Source organism: Aspergillus melleus, assembly GCF_016097325.1.
Source record: "Aspergillus melleus strain CBS 546.65 chromosome Unknown contig6, whole genome shotgun sequence".
NCBI classification, from domain to species: Eukaryota; Fungi; Ascomycota; class Eurotiomycetes; order Eurotiales; family Aspergillaceae; genus Aspergillus; species Aspergillus melleus.
Genome location: NW_025763375.1, coordinates 2,288,566 through 2,308,882, shown reverse-complemented (window position 1 = coordinate 2,308,882; position 20,317 = coordinate 2,288,566). Strand labels below are relative to the sequence as shown.

General features: G+C 49.8%; 9 protein-coding genes across 9 annotated transcripts; 6 read left to right on the top strand and 3 right to left on the bottom strand.

Annotated features, from left to right (window-relative positions):
- Window positions 1-745: 745 nt before the first annotated feature.
- On the bottom strand, window positions 746-1,279 carry LDX57_010540 (uncharacterized protein; the record flags this gene model as incomplete). Its single annotated transcript, XM_046092288.1, has 1 exon — window positions 746-1,279. The coding sequence occupies one exon, from the start codon at window positions 1,277-1,279 to the stop codon at window positions 746-748; it is 534 nt and encodes a 177-aa protein (XP_045948266.1).
- An 831-nt stretch (window positions 1,280-2,110) lies between these two features.
- On the top strand, window positions 2,111-3,040 carry LDX57_010539 (uncharacterized protein; the record flags this gene model as incomplete). Its single annotated transcript, XM_046092287.1, has 5 exons — window positions 2,111-2,301; window positions 2,361-2,430; window positions 2,487-2,722; window positions 2,781-2,858; window positions 2,926-3,040. 5 exons carry the CDS (start codon window positions 2,111-2,113, stop codon window positions 3,038-3,040), a joined length of 690 nt encoding a protein of 229 aa, XP_045948265.1.
- A 994-nt stretch (window positions 3,041-4,034) lies between these two features.
- Window positions 4,035-4,808, top strand: LDX57_010538 (FMN-binding negative transcriptional regulator; the record flags this gene model as incomplete). The annotated part of the gene is made up of 1 exon (XM_046092286.1): window positions 4,035-4,808. The coding sequence occupies one exon, from the start codon at window positions 4,035-4,037 to the stop codon at window positions 4,806-4,808; it is 774 nt and encodes a 257-aa protein (XP_045948264.1).
- Window positions 4,809-5,972: 1,164 nt separating this feature from the next.
- LDX57_010536 (TDT family transporter) lies at window positions 5,973-7,943 on the top strand. The gene is made up of 3 exons (XM_046092285.1): window positions 5,973-6,648; window positions 6,701-6,997; window positions 7,058-7,943. Exons 1-3 carry the CDS (start codon window positions 6,233-6,235, stop codon window positions 7,410-7,412), a joined length of 1,068 nt encoding a protein of 355 aa, XP_045948263.1. The 5' UTR covers window positions 5,973-6,232; the 3' UTR covers window positions 7,413-7,943.
- Window positions 7,944-9,206: 1,263 nt separating this feature from the next.
- LDX57_010535 (uncharacterized protein) lies at window positions 9,207-9,830 on the top strand (the record flags this gene model as incomplete). Its single annotated transcript, XM_046092284.1, has 1 exon — window positions 9,207-9,830. The coding sequence occupies one exon, from the start codon at window positions 9,207-9,209 to the stop codon at window positions 9,828-9,830; it is 624 nt and encodes a 207-aa protein (XP_045948262.1).
- Window positions 9,831-10,451: 621 nt separating this feature from the next.
- On the top strand, window positions 10,452-15,062 carry LDX57_010534 (ankyrin repeat domain-containing protein; the record flags this gene model as incomplete). Its single annotated transcript, XM_046092283.1, has 1 exon — window positions 10,452-15,062. One exon carries the CDS (start codon window positions 10,452-10,454, stop codon window positions 15,060-15,062), a length of 4,611 nt encoding a protein of 1,536 aa, XP_045948261.1.
- Window positions 15,063-15,177: 115 nt separating this feature from the next.
- Window positions 15,178-16,236, bottom strand: LDX57_010533 (aromatic alcohol reductase; the record flags this gene model as incomplete). The annotated part of the gene is made up of 3 exons (XM_046092282.1): window positions 15,178-15,643; window positions 15,715-16,139; window positions 16,198-16,236. The coding sequence occupies 3 exons, from the start codon at window positions 16,234-16,236 to the stop codon at window positions 15,178-15,180; spliced, it is 930 nt and encodes a 309-aa protein (XP_045948260.1).
- A 1,260-nt stretch (window positions 16,237-17,496) lies between these two features.
- LDX57_010532 (bZIP transcription factor) lies at window positions 17,497-18,342 on the top strand (the record flags this gene model as incomplete). The annotated part of the gene is made up of 2 exons (XM_046092281.1): window positions 17,497-17,733; window positions 17,791-18,342. The coding sequence occupies 2 exons, from the start codon at window positions 17,497-17,499 to the stop codon at window positions 18,340-18,342; spliced, it is 789 nt and encodes a 262-aa protein (XP_045948259.1).
- LDX57_010531 (uncharacterized protein) lies at window positions 18,135-20,212 on the bottom strand. Its single transcript, XM_046092280.1, has 2 exons — window positions 19,633-20,212; window positions 18,135-19,578 (listed from the first exon to the last, which is right to left on the bottom strand). The coding sequence occupies exons 1-2, from the start codon at window positions 19,967-19,969 to the stop codon at window positions 18,413-18,415; spliced, it is 1,503 nt and encodes a 500-aa protein (XP_045948258.1). The 5' UTR covers window positions 19,970-20,212; the 3' UTR covers window positions 18,135-18,412.
- Window positions 20,213-20,317: the final 105 nt, after the last annotated feature.

The following is a 20,317-nucleotide window of genomic DNA, read 5'->3' as shown; positions in this document are numbered from 1 at the left end:
CGTAAGCCACCGGGTCAGCCCTCGTATTTAGAGCTCCCGCTAGACGAATGAGGCAATAATTAAGCATCAGCCTTACACTGCCCGTCCGGCGAGGCTCTGGAAGACATGTCCAATGGAATGTGGGGAATGGAAAGTTGGTTTGTATCCGCGTGGCCATTGCTGACTACCTATCTGTAGAGGTGTACCCTTCGCATCGTCGGAGAACACGAAAATAGAAAATGTAGACCCAAATGTCCTTCCAATTGGCATAAAAAAATAAACGAAGGTCGTCAAAAGTAAACACCATGCCGTTCTGTCCCTGGCTGGAACGCACTGCCAATTTCATGAATTTCCTCTTTCCCTGAGCTCGGTTAACATTCGCAAAACTTCCACGTATGAGCGCCTTTCGACCATCTTCCTAGTTCCGGACGGGCATTGAAGCTTTCCAGGTTCCGTCCACCTATATGCATGGCGTTTAGTACAGTCTCATCCGTTTCCGCCAGATAACACTCACCAAGGTATCTCCAATCACTTTTCCGTGATACTTCCAATCGTCGCGTGATGCTACTCTAGCGAGGAAGTAGAAAGCCTCGCGCACTGAAACCTTCAAATTCAGACTGATTTGGGAGTCTTGGCCGCGCATAATAACTGGACTAAACTGGAACCTGTATGGAGACATTCGCCTTACGAACACAGTCTGTCTGTATGTACTGACAAACCCGTACCGGCATCCATATCGATCCATGTATCGCACGATCTGGCCTATTTATTCTCTTAGCATGGAGTCCAGGCTATTTATCTCTTCGCCCTGCCACCTACCGAGAACACGCCTAATGCCTTTTGAGTCCAACGACATCAGAGTCGTCGTCCATGGGGTTTTGATCTCGCCCGCGACTTTGGTTTTTCCATCCTGGGATGTTCCTTGAATAATCACATCTGGATTGTGGCCAGTGATGGCATGCTGACCGGTTGACCTATCAGCAAACCTCACTGAGATCCCCTGGGCTTCGAAAATCTTCCCAATCTCTGAGCAAATCTGCTCGATAAACCGGGCCTGGATACCATCTTCAGTCGCGACGACATAGGAGTCAACAGTAGGAGGACTAATCAAGGCTTGCTCCGGGTTACCGTTTTTCGCTTTTGTGTCCTCTCGTACTTCGTTTTCAAAAGTTTTCCACTCGGCAATCTGATCTTTCGAAAGCAAATCATATGACCTCGATGGACCGGTTTTTTCTCCATGTCTGACGAGCAGCTCGGGGAGGGCAGACCACAAAGTCTGCCGCTGCTTTGTGGGATCCATTGTTTTGAGGGTTCGTGTGGCCCTTGTCTAGCTAGGATGTAGCTGCAAAATTAATTCGAGAGCTACGATAGGGGATGGCAGAGGTCCCATAATGTCATGCTTTTGAGCTTAACCAGTACATTCACTGTAGTAGGCTTTATTCACTATAACATACTTCAAAGTCTGTGGGATGGTCTAGTCTCCATTCACCAGGCTTAGCTTCATATAACCACAAAGGCGGGGCTCGTTCCCTTTGTAGGTAGTCTGGAATATGCTGGATAAGAGGAAGCTTCATATTCTTAATTGCTCTTTTCTCATTTCTCTCTTATCATACAGGATTTGGTACTTTGCAATACTATATGGCCGGTGCTCTTTTATCAACTCCTTAGATGCAGGTGGGATTATTGGTGAAACCCATTCTATGAACAATCTATTACGGATGTATATTACCCAGTGTACACGACGCGATCTTCTGATATTGTAAAGGATTAAAATGCCGGTTTGTGATTGGGAAGGCTGCGCCGCTGGTCAAGGAAATAGCTAGTTTGTATAGTACTGTATCTTGTACTCTAGGCTGTGAAATTCCTACAGAGGTCTACTGGAGTCGTTTCAGTCTATCTGCGATATTACCATATTACTATAAGGCATAATGGAGGGACTTTGGCAGAGCCGAGGTTGTCCCAAAAATTCCATTTTTGCGTGTGCAAGCTATTCACCTGACATCATAAGTAGGTAGGCATTTCAGCCAAGCTTTTCCGTGTCAACCACCGCCCCGCAATCCACCAACAGTCAACCCTCTATTTTATGTTCTTCAGTTCTCAACAGAAATCAAGCCACATTTATACTGCTGTCATGGGTTCTTTACTTCAAGATACTACTCTGATGCGTTTCCAGGGGACAAACATCCATGTCGAGGGAACCTCGTATCTGTTGACACGGCTCATTTCCGAGAAAGTCAACGTGTATGACAACGAGCGCATTGGTGTTTTCTATGCTCAACGTGAGAGTGACATGCTTGACACCGTCATCAAAATGCACATCCAGTATGTTCAAAGCGCCTTCTTTACCTCCCTTGGCCAGTCTAACCAGTATTCAAAATTAGACGGCATCCCTTGAACATCCCATACCCAGACGAGAGAGAAGGAATCGCTAGGGTGGCCAAGGCAAGAAGAGTACCCAGAATGTGAATATAGTAAAGAATTTTGTTGTGATAACCATTGCCATCTAGAGGGGATTCAACGAACAAGTGCAAGCCCTCAAGGACTGCAGTGATACCTCGCCGGTCCGAACGCCCATTGTCTTGGGACACGAGTGCAGAGTCCAAGGCCCCGACTTTGAGTACAAGGATGGATACGTCAACCTGATCGCAATGACCATGCTCCCTGGGCGCTGCCTACTCGACTACCGTGATCTCAGCGACGTCGAAATCTATCATGTGAAGAACAAGCTGATCGAAATTTGCGAGTAAGACGCCCTGTCTGCAGAGTCTTTCATAGCTTTTTCGTCCTAATGATATCAATAGAAACCTGCGCATCCGTGGTTGGGAATACGCCCAGGCCTACTCGGAGGATGTTCTGTACGACAGGGAAACCAAAGCAATGTAAGTTCGATTCCTACTTGGCTGCAACCCCGCAATTTACCTAAGGGATTTTGTTAACGGTTACTAGCTACCTTGTCGGTTTCGCGCACGTTGTCAAAGATGACCCCTCCGAGATAAAGCCTATCGATACTGAGTCGCTGGTGATTTGGGAATTCGGACTGAATGTTTGGCGATTCGACTGAATCATGCCCATTCGGGACACCCAGCGCCTGCTCTGATATCTTTGATCTTGTCTTCTCCATCTCTCTATTGCCTTGTCTGCATGGTTTCTGTCCTTTTCATGGTAGTCTTACTATCTCCTTGACTTGTTAGTCAAGTTCCCTTGTGCCTACCAGATTATTTCTTTCATGCAGCTTGACCTTTTTCTGGGGTGTCAATGTCGCAGTAACGCTAGTAACTTCACTTTCCTGGCAACAAATGACATTGCATACAATTACCCCGGTTGACCATAGAAGAAGTAAATATGGACTGGTGAAGAGGCGTTGGTAAGTGGGTCTCTTCTAAACAGGCTAAACCCGATACAGACAGAGATGGTGACAGACCCACCTACTCAAACAGGAAGTTGTGTAGAGTGAAACTGTAAAAACTGCCTGCTGGGAATGGAAAATTCACATCTTTGTAGAAACTTCGCATGTACCTGCCGGAATCGGGAATGTCGGGAATGATTTTCAACTGCCCCTCATTCCCGACAGCCGCAAGGGTGTATTTTCAACTTTCTAGCAGGTCGGCCCTACGGAGTACGCCCTTGCGCCCTTCCCAGCGGCGTTCCAGAACTGCCTGATTAGAAATGAGTTAAGCAGCAGCCACTAGCCCCGGATCTTAATCCTATCGCCTGATTGCGGAGCCTTCTTGCATCGTCGATTTGTCGACGAAAGTGAAAACAAAACAACATCAATGGCAAAAGAGTTGCCCCGCTCCAGTGGAGATCGACCACGACCAATGACGAATTCCCCCACGAGGTTGATAGAATGGACGAGCGACCGGCCCTGTTCCGCGGCGTGAGTCAACGTCAACCGGGGAGTCCTCCATATAATCATCCATTCCTTATTGGCCACCAACGCCGATGGCCAGAACTGACCACAAGTATAAAGGCTCGACGGCAGCCATACTGCAGGTCTGCATTTCCATCTCACGTTTTTCTTTTGACAACAGAGTCAAACGGTCTATCCTCCCACCATGTATCTCCGAGCAATCCACGCCGAAACCCACATTCCCACCCTTCGCCAATTCGTGAAGGCCAATCCTCTCGGCATCTTAACCACCGCCATCTCCTCCTCGGTCTACTCATTCATCCAATCCAGCCATATCCCCTGGGTTCTCGACGTCGCCGATGATGACAGCGAAACCGAACTCGGAGTCTTGCGCGGCCACATGGCCCGACAGAACCCCCAAGCCAAGGCCATAATTGAATCCGCGACAGCCGCGAACCCCGGCGCAACAGGCGGCATCCAGCTCAAAGACGAAGTCATGGTCCTGTTCAACGGCCCGGCCCATCACTACGTCACCCCCAAGTTCTACACCGAGACCAAGCCCGATACGGGCAAGGTGGTGCCCACGTGGAATTACTCCGCGGTCCAGGCCTACGGAAAGGCCACGGTTTATCTCGATACCGGAGCGGAGTCGACGGAGTACTTGACGTCGCAAATCAATGCCCTTACGGACCATGCCGAGACTTCGATCATGGGGTACACCGGCGGTGACTGTCCGAGTCAGTGGAAGGTGTCTGATGCGCCGGATCGATACATTGCTCTCCTGCAGAAGGCGATCATTGGCATTAAGATCGATATTACTCACCTGGGAGGGAAGTTTAAAATGAGTCAGGAAATGGGCGAGGGGGATCGAGCAGGCGTTGCTCAGGGATTCGACAACCTAAAGACGGAGACTGGTGAGCAGATGGCTCAGTGCGTGCGCGAGCGCGAGGCGAAGATGCTTGCTGCTAAGGGCAAATAAACATCTGTTTCGGCATGTCCAGAAGGTAGTTTTTTCCTTTTTCTTACATGTAAATATGTTAGCACCGCAGTCAATATACCATTCGAACGGACATTCTCTTCGGGCCACACCATCCACGTCACTCACTCTATGTGAAAGAGAGTCGTCAATTACTCGTTCACCACAGAGGCCAAAATTGAAATATACTTCCTACAAAGCACATTTGTTGCTACGCTGGACAATTGATATCATTGATCAGGGGATTGCCCAGGCATCGCCCCGAAAAAGTCATGAAAATTGGCATAGAGGCTGGCACGATGTCTGCAAATTCACAATATACCAAGGTGACTCATCCTAGGCTCCTTGCGAAATTCTCCCTAATACTGTATCGGAATTGCCACAATTCTTCCATCGGGAATAGCGAACTGAAAAGACGTACCTGATCGATTCTAAAGTCATGGCATTAGTAAGAAAATTACTATGAACATGCCGTCCCATAATATAGGAGGTGTTTATGATGTGAAGCAAGTGGGAATATCCTAACTGGGATATCATCGGAATTCTCTAAAATTAGTCCCTAGTAGCCAACAGTAAGTACTTATGTCCCAGTCTGTGTCCAGAAAGTTTCCTCCCATCCCTTATTAGATCACATTAAATCCTGGCAAAGGTATCGGGGCTTTATTTGCTTTTCTGTCGTAATCTCTTTAGTATCTGAGTCTAGGAGTCGGGGTGGTCGCAAGGATACCGTTTACATGGAAGAGTCAGACAATACGGTCTCAGTGCAAAATGCGGCGACGCGAGATATCATTTCTTTTCTTCCAAGGTTATGTGATCTATCTTAATGTGAGCCTTGGTCCCTTTTCAAGTGAGCTCAACAAATTCAACAACAGTCAACATTCTGCTGTCTGGCATGTGACAGCACGTGGCCCGCCTTATTGTCGAACTTTTCTCTCTTTTTCTCTCAGTCAATTAAATCGCCGACCTTCAGTATCCATCGAATTCCGTGTTCGTTCCTTCTTAATTGAGTTCATCTCATCTTTACAGGTTAGAAGAACTCTGCGCGCGAGATCATCAACGGAACGAGGAATCCCCCAAACAAGGTCAGTGGAGTTTACGATGCCACAACACCGCGATCTTTCCAACATACCCCAGGCCCCGGTATTTCCTCGTCTCATTGGATTAACGATCGCTAGCAGATGTTCCTGTTTGGGTTGGTTCCGCTGGGACCAGTCCGGCTACCCAACTTGTACGTCATGCCGACCCATACCGTTCCTTCGCTCGATCGGTTTCATGCTGTAGGTGGCTTACCTCCGAAAGTCCTTCGACATGCTGAGTTTCTGCTTCAGAATTCAACACCCACAGTCAGAACAATATACCGGGCCTCATGAGAGCTGGCTTCTACATTATGGGATGGCGGCGAATAGTCTTGGGATTTGGACCACCGTATGGAGGAACAACGGACTGTTGAGTTACTGGCTAACGGCCTTGGTAGATGGTTCGCCGTAACTATGGGGACGGGAATCGCCGCCATCCTGCTCTTTTTGATTCCGTTTCACGCCTCGTGGCTATACTACCTTTCGATCGTCTTCTTCATTCTCAACACCTTCCTATTTACACTAGGAACGGGACTGACCGTCCTTCGATACATGCTATATCCGCGAGTTTGGCCTGTCATGCTGCGCGACCCGGTCGACCCTTTGTTCTTGGCGACGTGTCCCATCGGCTTCGCTACCCTCATCGAGATGTGGATCTTTATTTGTGTCCCTATATGGGGAAATTGGGCGACAACTCTGGCCTGGGTGGCGTGGATGATTGACACGGCTGTTTCGGTTGTGATCACGGTGGCCATCGCTTTTCTTTTGTAGGGCGCTGCGCTACGGATAATCTTGCTATTCTTCTGACGCAATCCTTAGGCTTTGCCAGAATCACACAACATCCTTGGACAAGATCACGGCTGTTCAGCTCGTCCCCATTGCAGCAACAATTGTTGCTGCCGGCGTCGGCGCAGAAGTCTCCGCCGTTTTGCCTAATTTGACACATATGAGAGGCACGATTATCACGTCCTACTTGCTCTGGAGTCTAAGCATGTCCATGGCCATGATGATTCTCGTCATATACTATCAACGCCTTATTCTGCACAAGTTACCGCCAAAGCAGCTGGCTATGAGCTCCTTTCTAACACTCGGGCCCATGGGATTTGGCGGATTCGGGTAAGTTCACTAAAACCGACAATGCGGGCCCTCCACTAAATCATAGTCTTTGTCCTCCAGCATCATGTACCTAGGGAAGGTTTCTACCACTGCCTTTAACAAGGGCAATCCCATTCACCCCATGGTCGGCGATGTCGCCTACGTGTTGGGTATAATGGTCGCCTTAGCGCTGTGGGGATTCAGTCTACTATGGCTTGTCTTCGCCTTCGCGACGGTAATCCGCTCATGGCCCGTCCCGTTCAACATGGGCTGGTGGGCAACAACCTTTCCGTTCGGGGTGTTCTGCGTCAACACGATTCAGCTCGGGGTTGAGATGTCCTCGATGTTTTTCAAAGTGATGGGGACGGTAAGTTGCTATCCCTTGCAACAACATCCAGGGTCGACTGGAGCATTAACTGCTAGATCAGATATTTAGTACGATGGTGATACTGCTCTGGGTGGTTGTCAGCGCGGGGACCATCCGCGAGGTCCATCGGGGCCATGTTTTCAATGTGCCGTATCTGGAGGATATCTTTTCGGAGGATGATCAGAATGGCAGTATTGATCTCGAGACTGTGTCTGGTTCGACTTGTTGACGGCAACTTTTCTGATCTGTTCATGATTCAGCGCTATATGAAGTATGAGGTATATGTTATCAGATATGAAAGTAATGGCATACTTTAAGTTTATGCTGGTATCATTCCGTTGTTGTATCATTTCCTTTTTGTCAGCTTCATTTTCTTAGTGGGAAGCAAGGGGCAGGCCTAGACCATTATGGTGGGGCCTGAGATTTCGGGCCGCTTCGTTATTACTGCCTCAGCAGAAGGCTTGGCTGCCTGAGGTGCAAACCGCCGGGCATTTTATCAGGCCATACTTTTGGGTGCCTAAGGGATGTTCCTGTTGCCAAACACACACATTTTTCTTTGAAAAAAACAGATATTCCACTTAACAACTCCGTAATGTCTTGCCTTTTAAGTCACAGCGACAGCTATCCTTCTCGAGCTCACGGCTTATGTCCAAATTATCTCTCATATAATGTCCGATATATATTTCGGACAATATCAGACATTCTGCCCAGTAAGATCCTAAAAATAACCTGTATAGAATGAGGGAAACATTATGCTAGGTAAAAAGACAGCTCTGAGTATTTGTGGCTCTCTATTTAGTATCTGAGTGTCACTGTTCAATCGCTGCTGCAAAATGGAGAAGCTGTCCTCCGAGGCCATCGAAATGGCGTGGCCGCGCTTGTCCCCAAAGGGTCGGGCTTATCGATAACGACCCCTGGGCTGACTCCTGACTCGCTAACACCACCTTTTTTTGGCCCCTTCGGTCTCACACTTCTCGTATCGTCCTTCATCAACCATCATCACGCCGGTGTGAAAACCCGGAGGTTTCAGCCACACCAATTTCTCTTCTATCCTACAGCATCAACAGGGATAGCATGTCTCGATACGAGCTTGGTTTCAAGCCTCTTAATGAACGCCAGCATCGGCAGGGATGCCAGTGTCATCCTCACGAATCAAGCCCAAGGGCCCGGTCGTGGGTCAGACCGCCAGCAGAAGATGCCTGCTAGTGCGGGGTCTTTCAGCCGTACTGCCAGGTGCTCCTAGCCCCTGCGAGGCTGCGACCAAACCATGGATTTAGACGATTTTTCCCCACATCTACCCTGTCCTGTGTTTGGAAATTCCAGACTCCTAGAATCCTCGAATTCTAGCCATGGTCGCCTAATCGAGATTCTTCAACAAGATGCGACAAGTGCAATTTACAAGGTATATCCGTCCCTTGGAGCGACTAGGAATTCAATTCAGAGGTTGATTGGTGTGATCTTGCATGCGTCTAGTATCGAAGATGAATGCCACGAGGCCGTGCTGGATTTCATCCAGAATCTATCCGCCGACGAGAGCGAGCTATTCGAGGCTACGGAGAAGTCGCAACAGTTGATCGATGACCTTCGTGAGGTGGATGATTGTCAGAAGGGCTCGATCTCAAGAAAAATTGGTCCGGGTATAACCAAGTTCGTGGCGGGGATTGAACAATATGGAACGGCGTTGGATGTCCTAGCTGGTTCGGTGTCGTTGATGTCCCCGATATGGGCGTCTGTACGAGTTGTTCTTTCGGTTAGTGGCCTCTGTATAGACCTACGGGCTGTGTCTTGTCTCGAGGTGTGCCTCCAACTTACACATACTAGGTCGCGAAAGAATTCGGGGAATACTTTGAGAAGCTGTCGAGCATGCTCGAGGAAATCGGAGAACACCTGTCTACCCTCCGTCGATATCCTCGACTCTACCCCGATAACAAAATTCTCCAAGAAGCCATGGTGGATATTTTCCAGGCGATTGTCCAGTTCTGCGTCAAGGCTCGGAATGTCTTCCACCAGGGCAAAAAGCATCAGAAAGGTGTCCGCGCATTTACCCCCGTGGGTCTTCATACGGCATGGAAACTCATCTGGAAACCGTTCAACTCCCAGTTCGGCAGCATTGTCGGAGACATCAAGTCAGCGATGGCTCGTATCCAGCACGAGGTTGAGATCTCCGAGAAAGAACTTGCTAGTGAAGAGAGAAGCAAGGCGGAGCGGGAGCGCCAGCGACAAACAGATCGTTGGGATAAACTCGAATCGAATCAGAGATCTGTCACCAAGTACATCGACCAGCAGAGGATTACACAGGTGAACAACTGGCTTGCGCCCGTGAATGCCGCCTCGAACCACAACGCGGCTACCAAGTTGCGGCACGACGGGACAGGTGTCTGGTTTCTTGAAAGTAGCCCCTTTCAGAACTGGCTGTCGACAGGGAACTCGTTTCTCTGGCTGCATGCAATTCGTAAGAGATTTGAGCCATTATTCAAAAGCATGTGATATTCTAACTGTGGTTTAGCCGGAGCTGGAAAGACCGTCCTAGCATCAACTGTCATCAACTATCTTCGCGAACACAAGCAGAACCAAGACGTCGCTTTGGCGTACTTCTATTGCGACTACAAAGACACCCAGAAACAATCGCCTACGAGCATTGTCAGTACACTCCTGTCCTCGATTGCCTCTCAGAACGACGAAGTATTTCTCAGGATCCAGAAATTCTTCGAAGAACAATTGAAAGAAAACCCGGGTTACGCCCCAGAATTTGACGAACTTCTCAATAATTTCAGTCATTTTGTCGGCGATTCTTTCGAGCAAATTTTCATTATCATCGACGCTCTCGATGAGACCGAAGACCGTGAGTGTGTTGCATACGCCACAAAATCCATTTCCGAAAGTTGCAGCTCTTCCAGAATCTTTGTCACAAGTCGTAACGAGGTTGATATCGCCCGCACGTTCGAAAATTTACCAAACGCTTCTATTGAGCCGGAAGATGTCGCAGGTGATATCCGGTTGTATGTGGAAACGGAGGTTGCAGCGAAGATCAAAGCAAGAAAACTGAAGCTCCGTGACCCGAAGCTGAGTCAGATCATCTCAGATCGATTGATTCAAGGCGCCCATGGCATGTTCCAATGGGTAAAATGTCAGATTGATCAGCTCTGTCGACTTCGTAATGACAAAGCTGTCCGAAACGCATTGGATGATCTACCAAAAACATTGCACGACACATATTTCCGTATCCTCCAGAGACTGCAAAACGAGAACGAAGACGAAGTTGAGATAGTACACCGTCTACTCAGATGGCTTGTTCGAGGTGTACGAAATCTCACTCTGAGCGAATTGGCTGAATGTGTTAGCATTGTTCCTGCAGAGGCCGAGGATACGTTTGATTTTGATGCCGTGTTCACTGACCCAGAAGATGTAATCGAACTGTGCGGAAGCCTTGTCAGCCAGTCGGCCAACGGATCGGTTGGCTTGGCGCATTATACCGTCAAGGAATTCCTTGTCTCCGAAAGCCTCAAAGAGGTTATGCCACAATTCTGGGTGGGGAATGGTGATGTTCACACTGAGCTAGCCAGTGTATGTCTCACATACCTATGCTTTGATGATTTCTCGGAGGATCCGCATGGCAATGGTGATGCGCTTCTCCAGAAATTTGAGGAATACAAGTTTTTATCCTACGCGGTTCAGGCCTGGGGATCCCACGCCCGCCTCAGTGAATTGAACGATGATGTCTTTGATCTGATAATGAGACTCTTTGAATCTGGCGATGCGAACAAGGGAAACTATAAGTTATGGTGCCGGATCTATCAACATCTTCAGAAAGCAGTCGGCCAAGTCCTGAAGTTTTCGAACTGTACGCCACTATACTTTGCCTCCTTGTTCGGCTTACATACTGTTGTGTCGGCTTTTATAGAAAGCAGCACCAACGAGATGGACATCAAAGAGCCAATGAAGGCGGCAGGTAATGCTGGCCATGATGATGTCGTCCAGATCTTCTTGGACAAATGCAACCCGGTGGACCCATCAATACTCTCCCAGTGTCTCTATGTGGCTGCATCCAGAGGGCATGAAAAGGTGGTTAAGCAACTACTAGACGCTGGAGTTGAGGTGGATTCTCGCGGTGGCAAGAATGGGACCGCGCTACAGGTTGCCGCTCTCGAGGGTCGCTATGAAGTTGTCTCGGTACTTCTCGATTATAAGGCAGACGTCAACCTTGCTTGCAAACGATATGGAGTGCCTTTGGCATCTGCTGCAGAAAAGGGCCACTTGCGCACGGTTCAGAGATTGATCGAACACGGGGCTTATGTGAACGGTCGTGGAGGCTGGTACGCATATCCACTGACATCGGCGATTGTTGGCAAGAACATGCAGATCATAGAGATTCTGCTTGAAAACGCCGCTGATGTCAATGCTTTTGGTGGTCGACATGGCTGTCCTTTGATGGCTGCTGCACATATGGGCATGCTTGACTTGATACGCTCACTGGTGGACCACGGTGCTAGGGTGAATGATGAGAATGACAAAGGGTCTGATGCGCTGTATGCTGCCTGTATGACAGGGAACTTGGCTGCAGTGAAACTTCTGTTGGAATTGGGTGCCGATGTCAATGCCAGGGGCGGCAAGCACCGTAATGCACTTAATGCTGCCAGCGCGGAAGGCCACCTTGAAATTGTGAAACATCTCCTTGAGGAAGGTGCGGACGTTGAATTCTTCGACGAGCACTATGGCAATGCAGTGCAGGTGGCTGCCTTTGCTGGACATAAGGATATTGTGCGCGTCCTGGCAGACGCCGGCGTGGATGTCAATGCTTCCGGTGGTGACCGAGGAACAGCCCTCATTGCCGCTGCTCAAAATGGAGATTCAGAAATCATTTCTCTTCTCTTTGAGTTGGGTGTCCCGTCTGGTGATACTCAAGAGATAGACAACGCGATTATGATAGCTGCCCGGAAGGGACATGTTGAAGTCGTCGAGGCACTCATCGAAGCAGGTGCCGTTATGAATGACGTCAGCACCATGTCGGGCTATCCTCTCTGTACTGCCCTGGAGGCTGCAGCAAACAAAGCACACCCCGCCGTGATACAACTATTATTGGATCGAGGTGCGGATGTGAACTATTGCAACGAAGGCCATTTCAGCATGCCATTGATAGCAGCTATCCTCAGCGAACGAAGAAACTTAGACATCGTCAAGATTCTAGTCGATTCTGGTGCTGATATAAATGCCATAGCATCGCCCGACGCCAACTGTGCCTGTGCTCTTGCAGTGGCAATTCATGTGAAAGACTACGACATTTTCATGTATCTTATCGACAAGGGTGCGGATGTGAATTCATCCCGCGCGAACTATTATTCTTGCTTGCAACTTGCCGCAGAGTCGGATGATCAACGCGTCATAGACGTTCTGTTGGACAAAGGGGCTGATGTGAACCTCCAAATTGAGGATAGTCAGGAGGACTCTGGCGGCATTGCTGTAACGGCACTCCAAACTGCAGCTCTGTCGGGATCGTCGACAACAGTCCGCAAGTTGTTCGAAAAAGGAGCACGCTTGTCAGTAGAGTCAACGGAATGCCACTTCAAATCTGCTCTGCAAGCGGCGTGCTATCGTGGTGATATAGATGTCATTCAGACTTTGATCGAACTCGGAAGTGACGTCGATGAAGTTGGCGGGACTTATGGGACGGCTCTACAAGCCGCCGCACTTCAGGAGAAAGTTGACGTGGTTCGATTGCTCTTGGACGTTGGTGCCGATGTCAACGTGAAGAATGTTGGCGAAAATGGCAGTGCGTTGCTTGCGGCTGTTGACCAGGGATCTGAAGATATCGTAAAACTACTGATTGAGAGGGGAGCTGATGTCAATTCACCGCTCACAAAGGAGTTTGATAATGTTTACCCATTACAGGCTGCGGCCTATCACCTGCACGAGACTATCGTTCAGATTCTCCTTGACGGTGGAGCTGATGTGAACGCCAAAGGGGGTAAATACTGCACGGCTCTTCAGGCAGCAGCCTCGGAAAATGGTCCTGATGCATGTAGAATGTTGTTGGAGCATGGAGCGGACCCGAACATTGTGGGCGGAATCTACGGTACTGCATTGCAAGCGGCCTACACAGGAGGCTTTTATGAAGTCATCTGGCTTCTCTTCGACCATGGGGCATCTCATACTCTTTATGGCGGAACATATGGAACTGCCCTTGGCAGTGCCCTCTCCGGATCCTGCCAGACGCTGGTCGCGCGGCTCCTTCGGCAATACCAAGCGGACCCTAATGCCCCGGTTCGCAAATACGGCTTCCCAATCCAAGCTTGCATCGCCAGGCGCTCAGATGATGCCATCAACTATTTGATTGAGGAAAACGCCGACATCAACGCACGTGGAGGTCTATATGGCAACGCCCTGATAGCGGCCGTCGCATTGGAGGACGAAGATGCTATTACAGCCCTTTTGGATGCCGACGCGGATGTCAACCTCGAAGGAAATAAATACTATCCCTCTGCCGTACATGCGGCAATTGGAGCTGGTGACCTCCCGACACTCAAGCGCCTCGTTGAACGCGGCGCCAATCTTCACATTTGCGGTGGAATCCGCGGTTCCACTCTCGAATACGCCTCATACAAGGGCTCATTACCCATAGTCCGGTACCTGATCAAGCAGGGCGTCGACATCAACACCGCCAGCCCAAGCAGATACAGCACCGCTCTCCAAGCGGCCTCCATCACAGGCAAACACGAGATAATCAAATACCTCGTCAAGAAAGGCGCGAACGTCAACGCTCTGGGTGGCAAATTCGGCACCCCCTTAGCCGCTTGTATGATGATCGGCGAGGCCGAGTCTATCGAGCTCCTTCTGAAAAGAGGCGCCAACCCGAACGCGAAGGGCGGTATTTACGGATATCCCTTACAAGCGGCCTGCGCTGCTGGGTATCTCGAAGGGGTTCTCATTCTCCTGCGCCACGGCGCCGACGTCAACGCTCGAGGCGGCAAGTATCACACCGCGCTTCAGGCGTCGTGCGTGCAATACGACCCTGATATCACAGGACTTCTCATTGAGCGAGGTGCAGATGTTAACGCTGTGGGTGGGGCTTATCGATCCGCTTTGCATGCGGCTGCGATCGCCGGCTGGGAGTATGGACTGGAGCTGCTGATGAGAAACGGTGCAGGGTGGTGTTTAGTTGATTGCAAGCCATCTCAGTTGAGTGAAGACGTACTGGAGAATGCCAATGAAGTGCTTCAGAAGGCTTTGCAGAGGCAGGAAGATGGATGGCCGGAATTGAGCGATTCGGAAGACGAAGATGAGGAAGACGATGACGAAGAAGACGAGTGGGAAGACGAGGAAGAAGAAGATGAAGATGACGACAGTGATGATGACGATGACGAAAGTGATGATGAAGACGAAGAAGATGAAGACGAAGACATAGATTACGAAACAGAAAGCGAAGCAGAGGAGAAATTCATCCTTCCCTGGAACGTGGACTCGATTCCTTTCTTCGACGCGCCGTATGTTTACCGTGAAGTTGTCACAGCAGAGGACGATAGTGAGGACGACAGCACTAGTGAGAACAGCAGCGATGATTCTGGATCTATTGGCAAGACATCCTCGAAGACAGGGGATTTGACAATGTCTGAAACGTCGCCAGAGAGAAACAGCTCAGTCGGGATGGAGGATTATTCGAAAGACTGGACGGCGTTGGAATGGTTGCAAATTGCGGAAGGGGATATTGGTCCGAAGGATGATTAGTTGATTTCAATGATAACGGATAGGGCGTGCGTGATGGTAATATGAACAACACAATATCATGCTACTTCAATAGTATATAAGATAAAATGAGACCAATATTGCTATGCACTCCAGTTTAGAAACCCGCATGTCCGACCTCTCCCAAAGCCTCCTTCACGACCTCATCGATCGTCTTATCGGGAAGTCCAAGCTCCTTGTTGCGGATCTGGCGGGTAGGCTCAAAGTATCCACTGTACGAGCCCTCGGTGAACCCAATATTAATCAATCCGTAACCCGCGAGCGCTTCGCCATTCTCCCACGCCGACTTGAGGGACGGAATGACCTCCTTCGTGTCGATGGACTTTCGCTGCCATTTGTCACCTGTGAGACGCTCGATCGTCTCAACGAGTTCCTTCTGGTTGGTCGCGAAGTCGCTGGTAAAAACGATCTGGTTGGCCGTGGTGCTGGGGTTAAGGAGGATGCGGTTCAGAGCCAACGCGGTGTTGTTTAGCGTAGTGGTGGAGAAATATCCGGTTCCGTCGTTGGTGAAGGTCACGGTGCGGTTTGCATAGTTGAATCCGAGGAAGTTGTTGCGAAGGGACCTTAGAATGATCAGCCAGCTCGATGTTTAGAAACCCACTTCTAAAAGGAATGAAATGTGTTGATAACATACCATCCAATCCACATTCCACAAGCAATAGCCGTCCAAGTCAACCCACTCGATTCCTTTCCCCGGAGATACTCCTGCACAAGACCCTTTTCCTTGAAGACGGGAGCTAGTTCCTGCGCCTTGGGGGTGTTGTTATCGAGGCCATACTCGGACGGGACGTAGCGCTTGACACCAGCTTTGATAGCGGCATCGATGAAGCGTAGCTGCTCGGCCACGGAGAAGCTCGTAATGGCGTTCACCACAGCATCCTGGCCCACGAACGCTTTGACAAGTTCCTCCTGGGGATAGGAGTCAGGGACGGTGATGACCTTGGCCGTTGAGGGAATGCTGGAGCGCGCTTTGGATGACTCTCGTGTGAGCACGGTCACGTTGAACTTGGGCTCAGAGAGGAGGGACTGGAGGAGGACGCTGCCTAGAGAGCCGCTTCCCTGTTGTTGGGGTTAGATTCGAGGGGTACATGATGGGGCAATCAGGGTTCTGACGTACGCCGATGAGGATGATGTTCCTATAGCCGTCTGTAGACATCTTGTTGTTTCCGTTGTGGAAAGTGCTGGTGAGATCAGGGAAGAATAAGTCGATGTTGAACACAATCCCTCAACAGGTCTTCGCAGCGACACTTTATACGCTTCACCGGGGAAATACATGTCATCAAGCCGTCCCAGATGGCGTATGGTTCAAATCCCGGGGAATGGGGCAATTGTGTGCAGAGGAATCGCGATAGTGCCGCATTGTGGATTCTCTCGTCATGCGATGGTCTGGTAAGTCGGTAGCAGGCGTAATCGCGAAGGATAATTGGACATAAGCAAAGAATCTAATCTCGAAGTGTCGGTACGATCAGTAATCATAGTTTAGGCAGTGATTATGCCTCCAATCTTATGTCTGCAGAAGACGCCAGAATCGTCTTGCCCGACGCCACAAATTGACCATTTGCTGCTTTAAGGCGAAACACACACACTAGCACTGGGCTGTTCGGGATCTAGGCGGAGATAACTGCATCTCAGCTGATTCATGACCGTGAGGCTTATTTGGTTTGTGAGCGAACCTGAGTCATGGAAGCGCATGATTGATTTGATGTCTGGGGAAGGAGAGAGAGTGATGAACATGACGGATGAAAGTTGTACAAGAGGAAAGGATAACATCCCCGATCGCCAAACAGAACAAACCAGGCAAACAGGCCAAGGCCCAGAAGGATTAGCGCTATCCGTCACGAATGTAGGCGGGCTAAGCCATATTAGGCAGTCGCAGTTCCAAATCGGGAAGGGACCAGGGGCCTGGTCTATCAGGCACCTCCACAATTTAGTTGGCCCGAAGTCCACTTCTTCCCACTGCATCGCCTCATGGATCAATTGGCGAAATACGAGGTCTGGCTCAATTCCAACCCGCGCATCACCCAATCCCTAGAGCCGCCACGATGCTAGATGCACTGTGTGAATAGATTGGACAACAATCGGTGCCCCGAAGATCCGCTTTGATGGACAAGGCCCTTACTGAAAAGAGTAGGTGTTGTCAGGTCTCCCTATGAGTTTTCTCGCGATTTTGCTTACGATAGCGCGGCTGGCAGGGGGCAGGAGGCGATTTCTTCAGTTTATTGACTGCTCACCTAAGGGAATTGGGTCGGTGTCTCCGAATCATGCATTCAGGCCGAGGCCTATAAAGTCAGCTGGCCAGAACGGTGGACGGTGCGAATCCTCCTCGTTTCTGGTGGAACATTGAACAGGTATTACGGAGGACTTTGTTACATCCAACCTTAAACCCTCTCTCATCTCGTATCTCATCCTACTCAAGATGGGAGTCACAGGCGAAGCCGACCATGGCCTACCCCAGGGAACAGATTCCATCGTATTTCATGGTGTCCTCTCACCCGAGGTGGTCAGGGAGCACTACAAGATGATGCATGCGGGATTGACCGACGATCCACTCGCCCTGGAGGCCCCGACTGGAACGGAAGCCGCGAAGTCTCAAACAAAACACAGAAGACGAGGCCGTCCTCGAATGAACGAGAGTGAGGAAATGGCCAATGACGTAAGTACCCATGAAGGTTCATGACGGTTGCTCCCGGACTAATTTACAGGGAAATAGAAACGGAAGCGGCAGATTCGTTTAGCGCAGAGAGCCCATCGGTCCCGCAAAGAGGAAAGGATGGCTTTTCTTGAAACTAAAGTCACCGAGCTGGAGCAGAAAATGGCGAATATTCGCAGGTTATGTCTTGGTATCCGCGCCACTGTTGAGGGCACAGGGTCTTTAACAACTTCACCATCTTTGTGGCAGTCCCTTCATCATGACACGCTGCAATTACTTTCTATTACTGAGGTTGATCGTCCGGGGGATGATTTCTCGAGGATAGATCTCTCTCGCATGCTCACTGAGAACAATCATCCCGACATTGCCTGGGAAGATGCACTATTTAACCCCAACGAGCTCGCGGCAACTGCTTCTCCCATGTCCAGTGATGATCAGATTTACCCGGGCTTTCTGCCGCATGGCAATGATCATGTTTATCTCGACATTCTACCGGAGAATAATGATCTCGGACTACAACCAAGCGTTCATTCCTCTTTGCAACATGACATGTCGCCTCACGGTCTGATATGGAACCAGAATGCTCCAGTTACACTTGCCAGTTATGTATAACACAGTGAAAAGTTCAAGCGGACCAGAAAAGGCAGAATATAAACAGGAAAACTAAAGTTTAGCGAGTTGATTAGGCCGAGGGTGAAGATGTTTCGAAATTCCGCGTGATCTCTCCGGCTAAACGTGGTATACAAACGAGAGTTCCTTTCCCATCTCCACCAAGGTCGTCCAACGCCGCACTCCATACTTCTTTCCAGTCCAGCTCACGCGTACTTTCAACCACGAAAAGTCCCAAGATAGTCTGTATCTGACCCCAATTCCGCGCCGGGGATCGATTGCGTACCGACTTCTTCAACAACTGGCTTTGCGCCTCCCGACAGAACAACAGTTTGTTGCGCGGTGTCGAGATGACAGTGCACATCCAAATCATGCAGTCGATTAATGCAGGAATTTTCCAGAGATCGGTGACCGTGGCAAGGATCTGCGCGCGTTGCTTAGGCTTTCGAAATATAAGCGCTGCGGGATGAGTGCCCATCGCGCTAATGTCATCGGCTAAGCATGCGAACGTTACAATGATGCACTTCTCGAGGTTGTTCAATTCTCGAGAGCTTGAGTATCGCCATGTCTCTCTCATCGAGGCGTCTATATCCTTGACCTTGGAGCTCCAAAGAGTATAGCTCTCATAAATATCAAAGATTTCCCCGGACACATACCCGGAAAATAGAAGCTTTTGAAACCCATTTGTTAGATTCGAGATCCTTGCCTGCAACCCGGACTGTTGAAGCGCTATCTCAGCAAGTACCAGCGTTTGCAGAGGCTGATCGGAAATGTTCGTTTGCAAATGAAACTCCACCATACTGGTCACAACGAGCATGCTCATGCGCAGATTCTTCCCAAAGGCATCTGCGTCCGAACTTCCGACCTGATCGAAACCACCGCGTATTTGGACAACGTCCTGGAGACCTTTCAGGTGTACTGGGCCGTATTCAACGTACCCCAGGTAGTCGTCCACAGGAATCAGAAGACATATTGCTTGAATCAGAACATCGTCAACCTGCCTACGCGAAAGTCTCTCGTGTAGATCGCCAAGAAGTCGACTGCGGTGATACATAATCGCACGACTGGTTGCACCGGTAGCATCCTGGCTCTCTACGCTGCAGAGCGTGAATGCTGACAGAGCGTGGAGAATGATATCATACTGGGAAGCCCATGAAAGGAGCCCGGAACTATATGTGTTCTTTTCAGCGTGACCCAGACCAAGGGCCTTCGCGTCGTGCGGAAGAAGGATGTCGAAGTCTAGGTGGCACTTCTCTCAGTCCAATGTCCAATATAGGGAGCGACCATACCCACAATGACTAAGAGCATGCAATGTGAAAGGGCCCTTTGAGCCTACGTCTTCGATGGGGTAGAATCTTCCGGCCCCTAGCGGTCTGCCAACGGATAGCAATCGGCTCGAGTTGTCAATGCGCGATCGACGGCGATCACGGCGGGTCTCATCCGATGGTTCTTGTGGGTCGCCAGAGCCAGGAACCTGAACCCACTGTAGGGTGCCTGTCATCGTCCGAGGTCCGGAGACCCCTTTGCGCTGTCGACGCTTCTTTCCGGCATCCGCCGCCACGAAGGCATTGACTGCTCGACGCATGTTGGCGTCTTTCTTCGAAGAGGGGCCGGTGTATGGGATGAACATGGCTGGCGACTGTCTGCTACTGAATGGTCTAGGAACAATGGCTCTGTAGCCGCACCTAGGCCTGACCTGACCTGAACCCCAGCGGCCCTCGATATCCACACCTAAATAATTCGAATCGTGTGACGTTCAGCTAACTATTTCGGTCCCGCTTATCAATTTGGCCACCTCGGCATTTGTGACTTCGCTCTATTTTTGGCGCTACGCTGAGTAATGCTGGGATGAGTAATGCATTTTACGGATCAACATTAATAGCACGGAAACTAGTCGAAAATGATCCAACGGTGTTCTATTCTTCTATGGATGAATGATTTGGCTCATGCTGTTGTGGTAGAAGCCTCGGATACCTAT

Bases quoted from the DNA above. Each gene is read 5' to 3' on its own strand.
- LDX57_010536 (XM_046092285.1), top strand. From the start codon at position 6,233: ATGGAGGAACAACGGACTGTTGAGTTACTGGCTAACGGCCTTGGTAGA. The intron at 6,649-6,700 runs GTAGGGCGCTGC...CGCAATCCTTAG, and splicing joins GTGGCCATCGCTTTTCTTTT to GCTTTGCCAGAATCACACAA. The intron at 6,998-7,057 runs GTAAGTTCACTA...TTTGTCCTCCAG, and splicing joins ATGGGATTTGGCGGATTCGG to CATCATGTACCTAGGGAAGG.
- LDX57_010531 (XM_046092280.1), bottom strand. From the start codon at position 19,969: ATGTTCATCCCATACACCGGCCCCTCTTCGAAGAAAGACGCCAACATG. The intron at 19,579-19,632 runs GTGGGTATGGTC...AGTGCCACCTAG, and splicing joins ATTGCATGCTCTTAGTCATT to ACTTCGACATCCTTCTTCCG.